Source organism: Anthonomus grandis, chromosome 9 (genome assembly GCF_022605725.1).
Source record: "Anthonomus grandis grandis chromosome 9, icAntGran1.3, whole genome shotgun sequence".
Taxonomy (NCBI): domain Eukaryota; kingdom Metazoa; phylum Arthropoda; class Insecta; order Coleoptera; family Curculionidae; genus Anthonomus; species Anthonomus grandis.
The window spans coordinates 11,538,067-11,559,021 of NC_065554.1; the positions used below are offsets into that span (position 1 = coordinate 11,538,067).

At 31.4% G+C, this 20,955-nt stretch overlaps 1 protein-coding gene across 2 annotated transcripts in view; it reads left to right on the plus strand.

Moving 5' to 3' along the window:
* Positions 1–20,955, plus strand: part of LOC126740428 (flotillin-2) — a 512,088-nt gene that overhangs the window by 471,781 nt on the left and 19,352 nt on the right. For both annotated transcript variants that reach the window (XM_050446453.1, XM_050446454.1), the window contains one exon: positions 18,394–18,626. In XM_050446453.1, coding sequence (XP_050302410.1) covers positions 18,394–18,626 — 233 coding nt within the window. The remainder of the gene's footprint in view (positions 1–18,393; positions 18,627–20,955) is intronic.

The following is a 20,955-nucleotide window of genomic DNA, read 5'->3' on the forward strand; positions in this document are numbered from 1 at the left end:
GGAAAACTTTAAAAAATATGGATTTTGCCTGGGAAAAGCATAACCGCAAAGCACTTTTACTGGAGAGCGACGAAATTGTTTGTTGGAGACGACAATACTTGAGAAGTATCAAGCAGTACCGCAGGGAGCAAAAGAAAGTTTTTTATCTTGATGAGACGTGGATTAACGAAGGTTATATAGTCCAAAAAATGTGACAAGACAAAAATATAACCAGTGCTCGCCAAGCTTTCATAGAAGGCCTGTCTACGGGCATTAAAGTACCTTCGGGAAAAGGAAAAAGACTTATAATCACACATATTGGAAGCGAAGAGGGATTTTTAAAAGAAGGTCTGCTAACCTTTGAGTCGACTCGCACAGGAGATTACCATGAAGACATGAGCTCAGACGTTTTCGAGGACTATTTTGGTGAAATGATAAAATTTCTTCCGGCTAATTCGGTGGTGGTTATGGATAACGCAAGCTATCATTCACGGCGAATAGAGAAGACGCCAACTTCAAGTTGGAGAAAGCAAGAAATTATCGATTGGCTGACTGCAAAAGGTATTGCGTTTGAAGCAAATTTGATAAAAAAAGAACTGCTGGCAATAGCAAACTTACACAAAACTCGTTTCATGAAATACGCCGTGGAAGATATAGCCGAAAAATATAATATAACTGTACTGCGCTTACCGCCATATCATTGCGAACTAAATCCTATAGAACTGATATGGGTGCAGGTAAAAGGATTTGTAGCAAGACAAAACACGACTTTTAAAATGAAAGATGTTAAGCTACTGTTTGATCAAGCCATTACGGAAGCGACACCAGAGAATTGGCGAAAAGCAGTCCAGCATGTAATTAAGCAAGAGGACAAAATGTGGGATCTTGACAACCTCATCGATCAGACAGTCGATCCTTTAATTATAATGTCAAGAGGTGATGACAGTTCGTCAGATGACGAAGAAGACTACAATCTATTATAATTTTAATAGAAAATTGTTATACACTGTTCAAAAAGTGCCAGATCCAAAAGTGACATTTTCAACTGTTTTACTCTACATATTATGTTCAATAAATTTGTGAAAAAAATATATTATTCCATTTAAACAAAAGTAACTTTCTAAAATAAAATAGCATTTAAGTACATTAATTATAAGGTAAAAAACAAGTCCAAGTTGCACGCCTTTGGCGAACCGTTTTCAATCAGTGGGTAACAATGGGCAAAACTCATAAATTGATCCAAAACCGGGTGGCACTACCTGCAATCAACGAAAAGAAAGAATTCTACATTGAAACTAATACCCAACTAAGGTAGTAGCATAAAATATTGGTGGATGACCAGGTACCACTTTTGCATACCTAATGAGGTTTTATTGCTCTACACACTTCTGAAATAGAGTATAAAATTATTTAATATGATAATTATACTCACTAATGCATGACAAACCGTTATCAAGTAGGTTCTTAAATTGGAAACTGTTCGAATAATAAGTTCCTCTTACTTTCGAAGAAATCACATAAAAAAATTAATGTTGGCGTCATAGTTTCTACTTGAGACACTCTACTTGTAACCAAAATTTTCATTGCAAAGAACGCATTAAATCAAATGGACAGCAAATTAAACGTTAGTTGCAATAAATCTAGAATAAATGTTTATGTTTTATTTTCATATTTTTCGTTAGTCTGCTACGTCAAATTTGACTTTAGGCTTATGGTTTGCAATATAAAAAGTATTTAGAACATATTATAGAATTGTAAAAAGTTTTTCACCCTTTGTCATAATACAAAGGGTGTTCTCTTTAAAAAAATTAATGTTGACGCCCTAGTTTCTACTTAAGGCACCCTGTATAGCAATTTTTTATCAAAAAATTTTTACAAAAAATAAAAGAAAAAAATAAATGAATTTTAAATTAATTTGTTACTTTCATCGTGAATGCACTATATAAACACCGTATGAATTTAAATTTTAGCTTCACTCATTTTCAATATTCTATTATTTTCAATTTCTGTTATTGTTCATTTTCCACATTGGACCATATTTCGATATCGAAAGCATCCGTAACAGCGTTCTGTGTTCTTCATGACCACACATTTGCCAATAATCGCAAATATCTATTCCGAGCAATCGCTATGAGCACCCCGATGGGTTTGATATTAATATAGATCTAAATTGTCCTCTCAAAAGGTCAATGTAATAGGTTGTTCATAACTTCAACAAAACTGTTATCGCCTATGGTAATCACTTAGTACATAGTTATCAGAGCTATTTATATTTAAATTTATTCAGTGAAAATCTAATTTAAATATCTTCTAAAATAAATAAATAATTCATGTTAAAACAAGAAAATTGGTGATTCATGGCTTTTAATTAAAAGGCCACTGACCAGCTTGATATTTACTAACATTGTTTATATTGACATTAGAAAAAGTTTAAAGGGAAATCCTAAATTTTCTTAATTTTTAATTTATATTAAAAATCTAATAGGCCTTTTTACAAATCTCCCTTTAACCTATATCGAAATGCATATATTTCATAATAGTCGTGCCAAACGCAGGCTTGAGGCACTATTTAATTTAATTTTTTTTTTATATTGAAGTATATTAGGAAAAAGCGATACATTAGCAAATTATCCAAATAATAGTTGTACACCTAGATAATCATTTCTGTGTGTATACAAGTAAATTTTACAGCCGTCGTACACCCATCACTTATAATATTAATTTTCTAATTCTATTTTAACAATAGTGCCCAACTTATCTAATAACAGAATATGAGTTACATAGCTAATTTATTTCGTATAAATCTAAAATGCATTTTATGCATTTCAGATTTGCACCTGAGATGCATCTGCCTAAGATCAAGCATCTCAAAGCTATGACTCAAAAGTTTTGAATTTTTTTTATTCAATAGATTTCTGTTGTGGATGCGTCTAATTTCTATAGGGAGAACGTTATAAAATTTAGGACCAATATACGTAACAAATCTTTGGTTTCTCGTTTTAGGAAATCTTCAGACTCCGCAGATGTGCTTCTTATATGAAGTATTTTGTTGTCTTAAGCCAGGATGTTTGTACACTAATAAAAGAATTGATTCAACATATTATTGTTGTATAGTCTGGAATAAGTGTTTAGTTGAGTATCTAGCATTTTTTTAATATGACTTTTAACAGATATCTGTGGGTAATAATAAAAATATTTAAAGTTGTTGAATAAATTCAATAAAGGGGTGTATTGTCAAACCATCTCTAATTATTGATTCAGCCAATGCAATAAGGTATATTAGTTTTAAAATTTTAATTGACATACAGTTTCTAATTTGATAAAATTTAAAAATTAATTTTCGCAGTTTTGTGTTTGTTCTATATGTTTATGCCAATTAATAATTTGATCCATTATAATTCCTCATTATTTAAAACTTTTAATATTTTTATTGTGTGTGTGCATTCACATGAAGATTCTTTTAACAAACAAGGAAGAGTGTGCATTTTATATTTATCAGCTTCATATTGACGAGTGTTAAGAATACTAAAACACATACATTTTGTTTTGACCGTCACATAGCCATAAAATTAGTTATATCATAAGAAAAAACTAAACTGTTAACAACACATTGTTTAATAAACATTAAGGAGGCGTTATCTGTAAAAGTATACAAGGCTAAACCATACACACTACAAAAAAACGCTTCCTTCCTGTATTAACCTCTTTGAATATTTATTGATAAGCCCATTATTGATTATAAATTGCTATCAGGTCCCGCGACCTAAAAATAGTGTCCTGCATAACAATAAACATTGTTTATATGGCCGAAAAGCTATTTCAAATCTATTTACGTTATGGAATGTTTCATTCGTTAGTAAATTAACGATTAAAGGCGACCTTAACATTAAAATATTTAACACAATATTGAATGTATGCTAGAAAGTAAACGAGAAGAAGAACTAATAATTAAAGATATGGTAATAGTCTAATGTGGTCTAGCCCACTTTTTTATTTGTAAAATGTCAAGTTTGGAAAAGCGTAAAAAATGTTTATAATGGTGCATTTATATAGTTTACATTTTTTTACTTGCTGTCAAAAAAACCGTTTTCAACAAAAGCTCATTTATCATTTTATGTAAGTGCCTTTTAGGGTTTCCCCAAAAGAAAAAAAATAATTTATCAGACTCCGTTCTTTGACAAAAATCCTATTTACCAAGCGTAAAGGGGCGAACCACGAAAAATAATGCGTTCGTTTGCGTCTGTCCTTCAATGTATTTTTCGCCAAACTGGTGATGGATGCGTGCAGAATATAAAAATTGTCGCATTAAGAAGGAAATATTGCTAATATGCTTTCTGCATAGTCGTGCATGTACATCACAAGTTTAATTTGGTGACAATAAGATAAACAAATAAATTAAATAAAAAATCCCTGAATTTAAGTCGACTGGAGTGAGTTAGTTAATTAATGATAAATTTAATATTAGTAAAGTCAATAGTGTCATTAGTCCTAATGCAGCTTTAATTTACTTTTTATAACTAGAAAACTAGAGCACATAACTATATAAACAATAATTAAATTGGGTATTTGCCAAATCACTGGTTAGGGTGAAAATAATAGGAATCGATTTTATTATTGATTCGTTTTGGAGTAATATTATTATCTTTTCCAATGATTTTTCGATTATAGAATGACAAGATTCATAAAAAAACATCAAAATGATACGAAAGAAGAACAAAGATGACATTAGCGAAAATCAGATTTCCTACATAACATTTGATGCAGATGAAATAATTCCTGAATTGATATGTCGTTCCCACTAGAACCAGAATCCGTATACGAGACTAAAATATCAGAGGTATATGAGATTTTAGTTAGTTTGACATTTCGGTGAGATGGCGACCAATGAGAGTGATAACAAAGCACATCCAAATTTATCAAACAATATCACTTATAACTCCTTGAACATTAAATCTGACACATTTACACTTGACGAATTTTCACCGGTGATTTTAATATTCGTTTTTCACACACATCTAATTCTCAACTTAAGCTTAGCAAAATACTAGAAAGTTTTAATCAGCGTATCTTAGAGCCTACTCATATAAATATCAGTAATTATACTCAAAGTAATAACTTTCTGCCTTTAGCTACTAAATCACTACCTGTCAGAGCTTTGAACGGTCATTGTCTTATCTAGAACTCTTTTAATCTAGCCTTCAAAATCCGTGAAGATTATATTAATTTTCGGAATTACTCAAACCTGATATATGAAGCATTCCAATGGGAAGCTATGCAGTTACCATGGGAAAATATTAAATACTCAAATAACGTAAATAAAAAAGAAAGATTTTTTTAAAACATTTTTTTATCTCATCAATAAATATGCACCCCTTAGAAAAAAGATCAATAAGAAGGCATTTGTTCCGTGGATCACCGATAATATTAAATATTTAACGAATTTACGGAATAAAGCTCGTTTAATGTATTATCGTGGTTTGAGAAATTATACTAAGTATGCTATTACTAGAGAAAAAATTACATATTTTAATCAGTTCTCTGCAAAAAATTGGTAAGGATTTTTGGACTAACCCAAAACGATTAAATCTGGCTTATAACTTTAAAATCCCACTAGAGCTGTCTAATGCAGCAAATATTAAAAAATATTATGCTTATTGCAATACAGCTGTTGATACAATCCTTAATTAAAAAGTTTCCTGGTCGGCATGAGAATGTAACTACATCCTTGATTTTTAATCTACTGGATGAGCCTAGTTTGAATCGCCACATAAATTCAATGAAAAGTCAAGCAAGTGGAGAGGATGGTATAACAATCAGGAATTTAAAATTGTGTTTGCCTTTCTGTAAAGATACTCTTTTAAGTATAACAAATAAGTATATTCATGAAAATGTTTTTCCTGAGCTTTGGAAAAAAGCGATTATCATACTACTATAAAAAGTCAATGATCTACACGAATTGAAAGAAGCCTATAATAAGTATTTTATTAGCAATATCTAGTAAGATTTTAGAACAGCATATTTGTGAACAAATGTGGTCATTTTTAGATAAATTCTCCATTATTCGTAGTTGCCAGTCTGGTTTCCTGAAAAATATTAGTGCGTGTCTCGTTAAATTAATTGACATTAGATTAAATCAGGAAAATATAGTGTTACATGCTTGGGGCTTCTGGATTTTAGCAAGACCAAATATATCATTTGACACTCTCGATTATAATGTGTTTCTTGCAAAATTAAGACAACTTTGGTATACAGTGGCATTCTACGGAATCCTTTTAAAAATATTTCATTGGATTATTTCATTGACGAGTTAAGTATAATTGATTTCAGTTATTTGATTTATTTTTCCGCACACCGATCTAAATAGCACTATATCAAATGTAATTTTTGCATTTTTGACAAAACATGCGCCGTCTCCTGCATATTTTATCCTGCTTTTTTCCTCATCGCCTTACATACCTGTACTTAATCTACAGTATTATTATTTTTTAATGGATAGAAGTCGATACCTTCTTTTGTACTTCGTTTTAGGTTATTTAGGTTGTAGCACAGTCTAACTGAAAATCTATATACTTTGGTTGTAGGATCATTTCGCACCGATTTCTCTTTGTGATGATTTGGTGTATCGGATATCCAGAATAGTGAAATGTTCCGTATTTATCTAAGTACATTTTGTATTATCTTTTCTACTACGTAATGTATTTTTGGACAAATAAAAAACGTTTCAATTTGAAAATTTGAATTTGAATGATGTGAAATCAATACAAAATATACTACAAAAATAATGAGGTCAATAGTTTAGTTAAATGAAGTAACTGTTAACAGTACTAACGATAAGTAGTAAAAAGGAGTCAGTATTTTACGGATCATATGATATTAGTAATATATTGGATGAGGCACTGGGTTTCATTGTAAGAAACACATGTTAAGTGTTTAACTTAAAACTTTTGTAAACTTTTTGAGTCATGACGGTTATAGTATAAATGTATATATACGATCTCTGGGAGCACCCCGATGGGTTTTGATATTAAATATCTTTTAAAATAAATAATTTACGTAAAATTAACTAAATTTTTAATTAGATGGCGACGGACCCGCATAATTCTTACGAACAATGTTTTACATTGAAATTAAAGAAGTTTAAAATCCTTAACACTTAGGCAAGGCAAAATAAATTAAAATGTATATTATTAAAAATATAAACAATAGGTTTTCTTTCAACACTCCCTTTTAATTTAAAATTTTAATATTGCATCTTGGCCAAAGTTGCACATAACATAAAGGTATAAGAATACTATCATAAAAGTATGAAAATTTACAAGACTTAATTTAATTTTGGGCCCATAGATACGCATTCCGAAACTATGGCGAGAATTAATATTCTTTCTCACTCTTTTCTGCCCTGATTTTGAAGTAAAGCTAGTTCTTTATCAAAAACTTAACTTAAAAAAAAAATTAAAATATATATATATATAATATCACTTTTATAACATAATAACCGCTGAAACGATTTGGCCGAAAATTGGTGAAGAGATGGCTTAAAACCAGGAGATGGACATAGGATACTTTTTATCCCGTTCGATCTTGTTTCCGTGAAGTCACTATAAACCGCGGTATAACAAAAACGCATCTGGCATGGAATAACAACACGCAAATGACAGCTAGTGGTAATTTTATCTATGCTTAAGTAGAGAATGTTCCTGGTTATCCGGATGTTCTACTGATGCTCTTGGTCGTATACCGTTCATTCAAAGAATGATGAATGCTTCTATTTGCGACTGTTGCGACTTTCTAGAAAACCATACCCATTAGGATACGACAATCGTTGAAGTCATTATCTTTCTATCTCCAAGTAAGATACGCACATTATTTGCTATCATAATATCGACATGCTTTCCATCGAAACTATCTAACCTGTGGTATAAATATCAGGTTAGGAATGCCAGCGCCAAATCGTGAAATTAATGACGCATTTAATCGAGAATTGGAACGGGAACGTAAATATGATTACCAGGAATTAGATTTAGTAGTTCAAAAGAATGTACCACTGTTGAATCCCCAACAAAAGGAAGTTTATGATGCATTAATGAAGGCAATTGATGGTGGAAAATGGTGGTTTATACTTCCTGGATGCCCCTGGTGAAACTCGTAAAACATTCCTCAGTTAAAGTCATATTTCTCACATTAGTTTTATCTACTGTTCGTGCGAGATCCAACATTGCTCTTGCAGCTGCTTGGAAAGGCAGCCACATTGTTAGAAGGATAGGGTTCGGCTCATTTAGCATTAAAATTGCCGTTAAATCTTCAAAATATTAAAGAACTAATATGTAATATTTGAAAAAAACTCCGCATATTTTTTATCAGCATCGAAAATCATCATTTGGGACGAATGCACAATGGCGCATAAACACGCATCAGAAGCACTTCACAAAACAACCGAACATTGAAAGATATACGCAATGACTCGAGATGTTTTAGAGGCGCAATAATTTTACTATCTCGCCATTTTCGCCAAACACTGCCAGTAATTTCAAAATCAACGGCTGCCGACGAAATAAACACTTACCTCAAATAATTGAATCTATGGCGCTATGTGAAGAAACTTCAACTGACAACAAACGTGAGATTTGCATTTGATTTAATGATACATCTGCTGAAGATTTCTCTAATCAATTGCTGACTATCGGTAATGGTCGAATACCTGTCGACGAATCGAGCGGATTGATTTTATTTCCTTAGAATTTCTGTAACTTTGTCTCATCCAAATACGAACTCATCAACAAAGTATTCTTAAACATCATTACTAACTACAAAAATAATGAATGGTTGAGTAAGCGAGCAATTTTACCGGCAAAGAATAAAGATGTAGATGACCTAAACTACATAATTCAGAACGATATTATTGGAACAATGCATTCATTCAAATCCATTGACTATGTAACAAATGAAGATGAAGCCGTCAGCTATCCAATTGAATTTTTAAACTCCTTGGATATGCCTGGCTGACCACCGCACAATTTACGCCTAAAGGTTGGCTCCGTAGTATTCATGCTTCGAAACAAAACCACCAAAACTTAAAACTTGCAACGGTACGCAAATTAAATACACAGTCTCAGCCCTAATCAGCAGTATTAGTATGGTTTGTGGATATTACTCGCATTTGGTAGTAAGTAAATTGATGAACAATGTGATTTACGCGACGATACTCAAAGGAAAGTTCGGAGGTGAGGAAGATCTTATTTCAAGGATCCCGATGATCGCAACTAATATGCAGCTTGAGTTTAAAAGACTTCAATTTTCGATCCGTCTTGCATTCGCTATGACCATTAACAAATCACAAGGTCAATCCTTGAAAGTTTGTGGTTCGAATCTGGAAAATCAATGTTGACGGGTCGGAAGACCATTGACGCGTTGTTTGTACTTGCGCCTGGTTCAGGTCTTTTCTTTTTAGTGAGCGAGAGTAACGCTGGCACGAAGCGGTATTTTCATTAATTTTTTTTTTACAAATCTTTATTGATGACCCAAGAATATTGTACAAAAACTGGCACCAGAGATAACATCTTTTAAATAAAAAATAGGTACGTCCTAAAACAAAAAAAAATATAATAATTTTGCAATACTTTATCCTTAATAAGCTAGATATACTTAGTAAATCGTATTAAATATTGAGATATAAACTGCTTGAATTACTTATTTATTTCCCAGTTCTGACATTTTCTAATAATAATAACGTAATCAATATAACCATATATTGGAGAGTTTCGTAATATGTTAGTCCTCACTAATGAATTTTTTAACAAGTTCTTATTCCGTAAATCATATCGATGGCAGAATCTAATTGGTAGTATTTTTTCTTCAAAATTGGTTTTATGTTATGTAGCTTTATACACTTTATAAATTCAAACTATTCATAAATTTTTAGTTGTTCTATACTCAAAAAGTCGGTTATTTTATAAATTTGTTGACATTCACTGCTTTATTTTTAAATCATTGAATTTTATTCAGTAAATATCTTGGAACATATCATAAGATATCTCAAATGAGGATCAATGAAATGTTCTACAATAATTTTTTTGTCTTGTTGCTTAACATGTGAGAACATCTTTTTAGTACCCCAAGCATAGGAGATATTTTATTACTAATTTTTTGTACATGATTATTTTAACTCAGTTTATTGTTAATGTTTAAATGAAGATATTTATAGTCTGTCATTTGTTTAAGTTTATTATCACATTTTGACTTATTTTTATTATTTATGACCATATATACAGTTTTTGTAGTGTTTATAATACGAAGCTTTTATATTATAAGAAAGCCACTTTTATAGTAGCATTCTAAATCACAGTTTATTTCTTTTTTAAGCATTTTTTTGACTAAAAATAATAGTACTGTGTCGTCGGCAAACATAAAGTATCTAGCTTTTAAGCGTTTAAGCCAGCACTTACACAGTGCTTCAGGCTCTGGACATAGAGCAAATAGAGCAAAGGATCAAACCAATGATCCCTCTGCCATACCCACATTCAAATCATCTACGTCACTATTATGTCTATTATGTGACCAGAAATGGCCATCACATAGACATAAAATTAGTGATATCATAAGGAAAAACTGAACTATTAACAACGTATTGTTTAATATACATTAAGGAGGCGTTATCGGTAAAAGTATCCAAGGCTAAATCATACAAACTACAAAAAAAGCATCCTTCCTATATTAAGCTCTTTGAATATTTAATGATAAGCCCATTATTCATTATAAATTGCTATCAGGTCCCGCGACCTAAAAATAGTGTCCTCCATAAAAACATACATTGTTTATATGGCCGAAAAACTATTTCAAATCTATTTACGATACGGAATTTTTCAATCGGTAATTTACTAAAGGCGACCTTAACCTTAAAATATTTAACACAATATTGAATGTATCATAGAAAGTAAATGAGAAGAAGAATTATTAAATAAATATACGGGAATAGTTTAAGACCACATTAGCCCAATATTTTATTTGAAAAAAAAAAATGATTTATCAGACTTTGTTATTTGACAAAAATCCTATTTACCAACCGTAACGGGCGGAAGCAGGAAAAATTGTGAATAATGCGTTCGTTCGGGTCTGTCCTTCAATTTATTTTTCGCCAAAGTGCTGATGGATGCGTGCAGAATATAAAATTGCCACAATAATGGGGAAATATTGCCAATATGATTTCTGCAGTCATACTTGTATATCAAGTTTCATTTGGTGACAATAAGGTAATAAATAAAATAAAAAATCCTTGAGTTTAAGTCGATTGGAGTGAGTTAGTTAATAAATGATAAATTTAATGTTAGTAAAGTCGATAGTGTCATCAATCCTAATGCAGTTTTATTTTGAGGTTTATAACTGGAAAACTAGAGTAAATATATTAACAATTAAATTAGATAGGGTATACAGGTTATGGTAAAAATACGAGGAATCGATTTAGTTATTGTTTCTTTTTAGAGTAGTATTATCACCTTTTTGATGATTTTTCAATTATAAAATGACAAGCTCACATGGAAACATCAAAATGAGGGGAAAGAAGAACAAGGATAGCATTAGCTTGAATATCGATCCAGATGAAATAATTCCTGAATTGACATGTTCCCATCAGAACCAAAATCCGTATAGGAAATATCAGCGGCATATGAGATTTCAGTTAGATTGACATTCTAGTGCGATGGCGAGCAGTGAGAGTGATAATAAAGCACATCCAAACTTGTCAAACAATATCACATACAACTCCTTTGGGCCATTATGCCAGCCAATATGATGTCACATTTATTTTGAATAATGTAATGAAACCAACCAAGCGCATACTACGAAAATAATGCATTAAATAGTTTAATTAAATTAATTTGGTCTTAACTGTCAATAGCACTCATAATAAACAGTAAAAAGGAATCAGTATTTTGCGAGTAATATAATTTTAACATATTGGATAATGCACTGGGTTTTATTGAAAGAACCGGTAAACTTTTTAATGTTGAGGGAGCTCTTTGAAAGTCTTGTGTCTTGATGTTTGAAGTATAAAAGTATACAGGGTGGCGCACGGAAAACCTAAACCCCGAATTTCTCCGAGATTTCGTAAAAAATCAAAAAACGCTCGCACCCATCGGTTTTTGATTGTAGGAGGACCCAATAATCTTGCTATATAAACCTTTACTAACAACCTCTACGAGGGGGTGAAATACCTTTAAAATTTTAAATCGGTACTGGAGTCCAGTAATACCTTATAAGTTAAAACTCATAATCAAAATCTTTGAAAAGCTACTTTAAACTTAAGAAATATCTAAACATATTATTTGATTCTGTTATCTGTACTGGTGAAGTGAAGCCTGATTTCTAATTTTAAACAAATTTGTCAATTTTTATTTAATGTACTGAATACTCATACGTTTATGCTTAGTACTCTTAATACCCAAAATGACACCAAATATTATTACACTATTACTTAGAAATGTTGGACTATTACCATTCTATTTAAAATATTGCTAGTTATTAGTCTACCTTAAATTGACTGTATGAGACTTTTAAGTTTGCGATATTTTCGTTTTGTCAAATATTTAATTTAAAATGATTTTAAATGAAGAGAGAGTTGAAATCATTGAAATTTTCTTTCGAAATAACGATTGTGCTAGAATAACTGCATTGTCCTACGATGAATTACATCCAGAGGCAACACTTATCCCATAAGTACGTTATAAAGTTAGTAGCAAAATTTCGTGAAACATGATCAGTTTTAAACAAACCTAGAAATGTGATAAATCTAGTCCTAAATAAACCTGTTGAAGTTGCATTTTTGGGTCATATGGCAAACGATCCCACACTCAGTATAAGGAAAGTGAGAGAAATATTAGGTGTTTCACGTAGAAGTGTCCAAAGGGTTTAAAAAATATATAGGTTTCATCCCTACAAAATTAAACTAGTGCAAGAACTTAACAAGCATGATGATGACCGCCATTTACAGGTTTGCGAAACTATGAGTGAACGAATCAATGACAACCCAGAATTTATGTTTGTTTTTATGATAAATGGAGCTTTTTTCTTAATGTAGCTATTGGTCAGCTATTTTCAACCCATAGTTTATTTAGGGAAGTCCGTATCCAATACACCGAAAAATTAAATGTATGGGCTGGAATTTTCTGCAACTGCATTATTGAACCATATTTCTTACCTGCAAATTTAATAGGCAAAAGGTCTATACCTTAGTTAGTTAGTTAGAGTTACTGGAAACTACTATTGAGCCAGCATTAGTTACTGCCATTGAGGAAGATGAGCGCCATGGACCAAAAAATTTAATCTTTCAGCAAGACGGAGCGGAGCACCTCCGCATTATGCGTCTCCTGTAAGGCAATTTATGGATGAAAATTTTCATGGAAGATGGATTGGACGTAAAGGTCCAACTGAATGGCCTACTTGATCTCCTAATTTGTCACCCCTAGACTTTTAAATTCATTCATTTAAAATCTAAAAATGTTGAACTAATAATTTATATAAAAGGTCTTTTAAGTATAATTTATTACTTTAGCTCGAAACAGCGTACTCCGGGTATTACATTGACGAATAAAAATAAAATCCATTTTTAAAAATTTTGATAAGCTGTGATTTCACGGAATCTGAAAACAGCAAGTTAAAACTTCGCCATTATTATCATTACTTATCTTACATCTTAATTAGCGATTTACCATTAAATCGCACATGAAAAGACCTTTAAAATAAGATATTACTCGACCCCAGTTCCCATTTAAAATTTTAAGGGTAGCTGTAGGCGTTGATGGTAGAGGCTTATAAATGCGAGATTATGTTGTCCCCCTTAAATCAAAAATCGGGTGCAAGTGTTTTTTATTTTTTACGAATTCTCGGAGAAATTCGGTGTGGAAAGTTTTCGGTGCGCCACCCTGTATACGATCTCTATGGGTTTTCCTATGTGTTATCCTGTGTTATCCTATGGGTTTTGATATTAATACAGATCCAGCCTGAAGTTTTGGACCAAATACAAATTGTCCTTTCAAAACGTCGATTTAAGGGTTGTTCATAACTTCAACAAAACTGTAATCGCCTATGGTAATCAGTTAGTACATATTAAGATATAACACATTTATATTTATTTTATTCATTAAAACCCATATTTAAATACCTTCTAAAATAAAAAAAAATGATTCATTTAAAAACAATTAAATGATGACATTGATGCTCTAAAATTATCAGGAAAAATCGCAAATAATGTGTTCGTTCATGTCTGGCCTTCAATTAATTTTTGCTCAAACTGCTGATAAATGCGTGCAAAATAATAGGGAAACACTTATTTATAATTTCTGCATACTTATGCTTGCATATCAAGTTAAATTTGGTGACAATTAGGTAAACAAATGAATTAAAGGAGAAATCCTTGAGTATTAAGTCGATTAGAGTGAGTTAGTTAATGATTGATAACTTTGATGTAAATAAAGTCTATGGTGTCATCTATACTAATGCAGTTTTAATGCCATTTTTATTAACCGGAAAACTAGAACAGATATATTAGCAATCAAATTGAGTATTTGTCTAATTTCTAATTAGGGTGAAAATACGAGGAATCGATTTTATTACCGTTTCTTGCTGGAGTAATATTATTACCTTTTCCAATGATTTTTCGAAAATACAAGATAATTATAGACGTCGATAAGACAAGATTCGCAACAAAACATCAAAATGGTATGAAAGAAGAACGTTATGTAGGAATTAAATTTCCTACATAACGTTTGATCCAGCTGAAATAATTAGTTAATTGATATGATACCACCAGAATCTAGGTAAATAAACTAAGTAAAATATCAGCGGTATATGAGATTTCACTTAGTTTGACATTCACTTAATTGATGAGATGGTGAACAATAAGATTGATTACAAAGTACATCTAAATTTGTCAAACAGTATTACTGCCGATTCCTTTGGACCATTAAATCTGATAAATCATTTACTCTAAAAAATAATGTATATCCAATGCGCATACTAGGAAAATAATGAAAGAAGAATTTTGCAGATTATAATTTTAATAGATTGGGTGAGGCACTGGGTTTCATTGTAAGAACCGATAAACTTTTTAATGTCGAGTGTTCTAAAGCTTCTTGAAAGTCTTGCGTCATGATGCTTGAAGTACAAATACAATCTCTTAAAGCACACCGATGGGTTTCGATATTAATACAGATTCAACTCGAATTTGTGGACCAAATTCCAAATTGTCCTCTCAAAAGGTCGATTTAAAGATTTTTCATAACTTCAACAAAACTGTAATCACCTATGGTAATTAATGAGTACTTAATTGACAGATTAATATTTAACTTCACTTATTCAGTGAAAAGCGCGTTTAGACATCTTCTAAAATAAAAAAAATTCATCTTAAAACAAATAAATTAGAAGAATGAAATAAAACCAATGCTCAGGTTAATGTGTTCGTTCATGCCTGTCCTTCAATTAATTTTTGCTCAAACTGCTGATAAATGCGTGCAAAATATAAAATTGCCAAAATAATGGGGAAACATTTATGATTTCTGCATACTCATGCATGCATATCGAGTTAAATTTGGTGACAGTTAGGTAAACAAATAAATTAAAGGAGAAATCCTTGAGTATCAAGTCGATTAGAGTGAGTTAGTTAATGATTGATAACTTTGATGTAAATAAAGTCTATGGTGTCATCTATACTAATGCAGTTTTAATGCCATTTTTATTAACCGGAAAACTAGAACAAATATATTAGCAATCAAATTGAGTATTTGTCTAATTTCTAATTAGGGTGAAAATACGAGGAATCGATTTTATTACTGCTTCTTTCTGGAGTAATATTATTACCCTTTCCAATGATTTTTCGATAATACAATGACAAGATTCGCAACAAAACATCAAAATGATATGAAAGAAGAACGTTATGTAGGAATCAAATTTCCTACATAATGTTTTATCCAGCTGAAATAATTAGTGAATTAATATGATCCCACCAGAATCTAAAAAAAACTAAAATCTAAAAAAAAAATCAGCGGTATATGAGATTTCACTTAGTTCTCATCAATTAAGTGACATTCACTTAATTGATGAGATGGTAAGCGATAAGATTGATTACAAAGTACATCTAAATTTGTCAAACAGTATTACTGCCGATTCCTTTGGACCATTAAATCTGATAAATCATTTACTCTAAAGAATAATGTATATCCAATGCGCATACTAGAAAAATAATGAAAGATACAGATTATTATTTTAATAGATTGGATGAGGCACTGGGTTTCATTGTAAGAACTGATAAACTTTTTGATGTCGACACTTTTTGAGTCATGACAGTTGAAGTACAAATATGATTCCTTAAAGCACTCCGATGGGTTTCGAGGTTCAGCTCGAATTTTTGGAACAAATTCCAAATTGTCCTCTCAAAGGTCGATTTATATATTTTTCATAACTTCAACAAAACTGTACTCACCTATATATCAATGAGTACATAGTTGACAAATTACTATTTAACTTTGTTGAGTAAAAACCGTATTTAGATATTGTCTGAAATAACAAAATAATTCTTGTAAAAACAAATAAATTGATAATTCATGCTCTAAATTTACTAGAAAAAATTTCGAATAATGCGTTCATTCGTCTTTGTCCCTTAATTTATTAATATTGAATATAAAATTGCTGCAATAAAGACAAATAGATATATATATTTTTGATTTCTGCATCAATATCATTTACTTCTCCTTTAGACCATTAAATCTGATGCTACATTTATTCTGAAGAATGAAATAAAACCAATGCGCAGGTTAAATTAACTAGTTCGTAACTGTCAAGAATACTAATGATAAACAGTAAGAAGGAATCAGAATTTTACATATCATAAAATTTTAATATATTGATTGACGCACTGGGTTTCATCGTAAGACCCGGTAAACTTTTTATTGTTGTCCAAAGCTTTTTGAAAGTGTCATCACGTTTGAAAGTGGTTGAAGTATAAAAATATAATATGCTCTCCACAATACAAGGTTTGTTATAAAGCTATAGAGCCAATTTCTTAAATACGTGTTTTTTAGAAATTTCCGATATTATCCAGCATCTTATTGTGAAAAAAATCAACCTATTAAGATCGGCAATGTACCATACTGATCTTTGATTATGAGATTTTAATGAATAAAATTGATTATCCTCACATTCTTGCAAAGCTTCCATCCTTTGGCAATCTTGGAAATTAAAAAAAAAATAAGAACTTTTAATTTGAATTAAGAACTTATGACTTAAATTTAGTTTTAACTGATAATTTTATAAAAAATCTTTGAAGATACCTTGGTCACTAAGGGCTCCAATGAGACTTACAGTCACGAGGAGATGGAGTCTAAAAAATGATATCCAAGTGAAGCTCATTGAATGAGCTAGGAAGGCATATTGAAATAGGTTTTTATCATAGAAAAAAGCGGACATTAGTTCATAAATCTTATTTCTTAAATTTTTAAGCCATTAGAATCATCTGATTAAACATTTAAATTGCGAAAACATATTAAATCCAGTTGTATTATCCACGAATATGGACATTAAAAAAGAGAATTGTGGTTGTTATTGTGGAACATCATTACCAATAATAATAAAAAATGGTTTACTTATAAAAATATTATTTAGTTCGTTAAACAAGAATATTATGATTAGCGAGTAAGTCTTGAAATATTTTTTTCAATGAAAAGTTTCTCAATTATGTGTTTTGTTAATTATTAGGAAATACTTTTTAATAATAAATTAGATGTATAGGCTGCTACAGATTCAAAGGTGAATGCTGTAAACTAAACATTAAATGAATATTTTACAAGAGGCAAAAAAGATAAACCATCAGCTTATGTCCTTTAGAAAATAATTTGAGTGCTAAAGTAGATATTTCCTATTTTTCATATCAATTAAATCGAAAAATATAAAGTGTTACAGATCCTACTTACCAATTCGTAAAACCCTGTATTTGCTTTAATGCCTTTTACAAAAAAGATGCAAATGAGACCACCGAGGGTAGTAGTTCCTTTCTAACTACTCTCAAACTCTATTAATTTCAGTTATTGTTCACATAGAGACGTATTTAAAAAAAGTTTAACATTAAAAAATTCCAAGCCTATTTCATTAAAATAGTCAAGTGCGACCACCAAACTGTAATATAATCAATAATAATTATGTGTATTATTTCGTCATTGTCCGTGGCCTCCTTTAAAACCGTTACAAACCTAAATTCCATAAAAATCATTATTGAATGTATACCTAATGTTAAAATAGGAGAGTTAGTGGGGCAGTTGTATTGTGGCCCTTCTTTATGTATAAAAATACGGGTTAACTTTTTTTAATACAAAACACACTTTCTAAATGTCATTTGCGGCGTTAAATTAAATTTTATTTTTTGTTTCCCTATAGGAACTCTTACAGTAGAAGAAGTATACAGGGACAGGGACCAATTCGCTGCTTTAGTGCGAGAAGTAGCGGCACCGGACGTGGGCCGCATGGGCATCGAAATTTTATCTTTCACCATCAAAGATGTTTATGACGACGTCCAGTACTTGACGTCGTTGGGCAAGGCACAAACTGCCATGGTCAAGAGGGACGCTGATGCCGGGGTTGCAGAAGCGAATAGGGATGCTGGGATTAGGGTAAATTATAGTAATAATAGGAGAGTTGGCAAAAATCATTATATTATACAGAGTGTCTGAAATTAAGTCTGCACTATGACTAACATGTTTGTTCTTGGGAATCGAAGATTATTAAATTAATAAAGTTTATGCAGTTTTCTGCTGCTTAAAGAGAGAAAGTTAAAAATAATCTTTTTGAAATAAATCACCTTATATGCTATAAAGATAATACCTCTTTTTAAGAATCAATTATCGTCCCATTTCAACAAACTGTTCACCATAAATCAATTTGGATTTCGGAAAAACAAGTCCACCTAAGCTATTGACCTCTTCACTAGTAAAATCTTGGATGTTTTTGAGCCTCGTGAGCCTCTGGAATTGGCAGATTATTCTATGGTCTCTAAATTTGCTCGAGAGGAGTTCCGCCATGGTGGCACTATGATATTGTTGCATAATGATTTCATTTCTAGTTATTCTTTTCTCCCAATAGCAAATTTTGATTTCTTTTTATTTTTATTATTATATTAATTATGAGTTGTGATCTTTTTTTGGAAAAATTTGAATATTTATTGTCACATCTGTCAGTCAATGCTAATATTGTTGTTTCAGGTGATTTTAACATAAACTTTCTGAATCAGTACCATTATCACACCATGTCATTGTGCATTCTTTTGCGATCCTTTAATTTGAGCATGCATGTTGATCAACCAACACGCATTACAGATCATTCATCCTCTCTACTCGATAATGTTTGCTCATTTGATATCTCAATGTTTAAAGCCCAAGATTAAATAAAAAACAAGTGTGGCTGACTTTATACTAAGAGTAATCTTACAAAGTTTGGATCTCTTTGCCAAGGAGCCAATTGGAATAGAGTTTTGGATGCGGATAATAAACTAAAAAATTTTTACTTTTCTATCTTGAACAAATTCAATGAAGCCTTCCCAATTGTTAATAAAAATTTTAAAAGAGACAAGCCATGGTATACAAGGGGCTTTAAAGTTTCAGGGAAAAATATGAGAGCCTTGCATCACATACGTAAATTTGCCATGGACAATGATTCATTTCAGGTCTATTTTAATAATTATAGGGGAATTTGCAGGAACACTATTGCTGTTTCTAAAGCTTTGTACTATCGTAGGAGAATTAATGAGTCACCAAATAAATTTAAAAAAACATGGCATATTGTTAATGAGTTGATGGGGAAAAGCCGCACAACTCTTGAATTGGAATCCAATTTACATGCATTGACACATTGAACTCTTACTACCGTAACATTGCTTCTGAACTCACCAAGGATGTTTTAGTAGATATACAGCTCAGGATTATAAGAAATATGAAAATGTGGAGGAGATATTTTTCTTTAATCCTACTAATATTTTGGAGATGTTAAGAGGAAAGTTAAAACTAAAAAAAAATCAGCAGGTTGGGATCATGCCTCTTTAAGGATACTCTTCGCCCTTCAAGCATTTGTAGATTCATTAAATGAATCTTTCACTTCAAATACATTTCCCGATTACCTTAAACAAGCAATTATTATTGTTCCGATTCATAAGGGGGGAGTCTGCAGCAGTCCTTCTAATTTTCGACCAAGAGCTCTCCTGCCTAGCATAAGTTGAGATTGTTGAAAGATTGGTGAAGGTGAGAATGATATCTTTTTTGAATAAATTTAACATTCTAAGCGCGGCACAGTTTGGGTTTCAAGAGACCAAGAGCACGGGTTATTTTTGATCTTCTTCAATTTCTTTATAGCACACTTAATTCCGGTGAAGTTGCTGCAGTAGTGTTTTGTGACATATACAAGGCTTTTGACTGTGTGGATCACAGAATACTGTTGTGGAAGATGGAGAATTGTGGTTTTAGGGAGGATCTTCTTTGGGTTTATTCAGCTCCTATCTATCGGGTCTTGTCCAAAGTATTAATTTTGGTGGTCATTGTTCTGAAAAACTACAGACTACTACAGGAGCTCCCCAAGGTTCAATACTGGGGCCGTTATTATTTCTTCTTTATGTTAATGACCTTCCTTTGCTCCCCATAAAAGGTAGGGTTACTATGCTTGCAGATGACACCACCATCATTTAGTAAACACATTTACCAACTGAAAATGTTTTTGGATGTTGACTTTCTTATGATTAGGGAATGGTGTAGTGCAAATCGACTTTGACCAAAGAAGGGAGAAAATAAACTCAAAGTCTAAGTCTCATAAATCAAGCGCCTATTAAAGGTTACGCGTTTCGCCGCATTAGGGCATCATCAGACCTATCTAAATACAAAACCCACATAAAATTTAAAAAAATCAATAACGATACACGATGGTGTAAACTTATTTTATTTTATATTTTTTTATTTA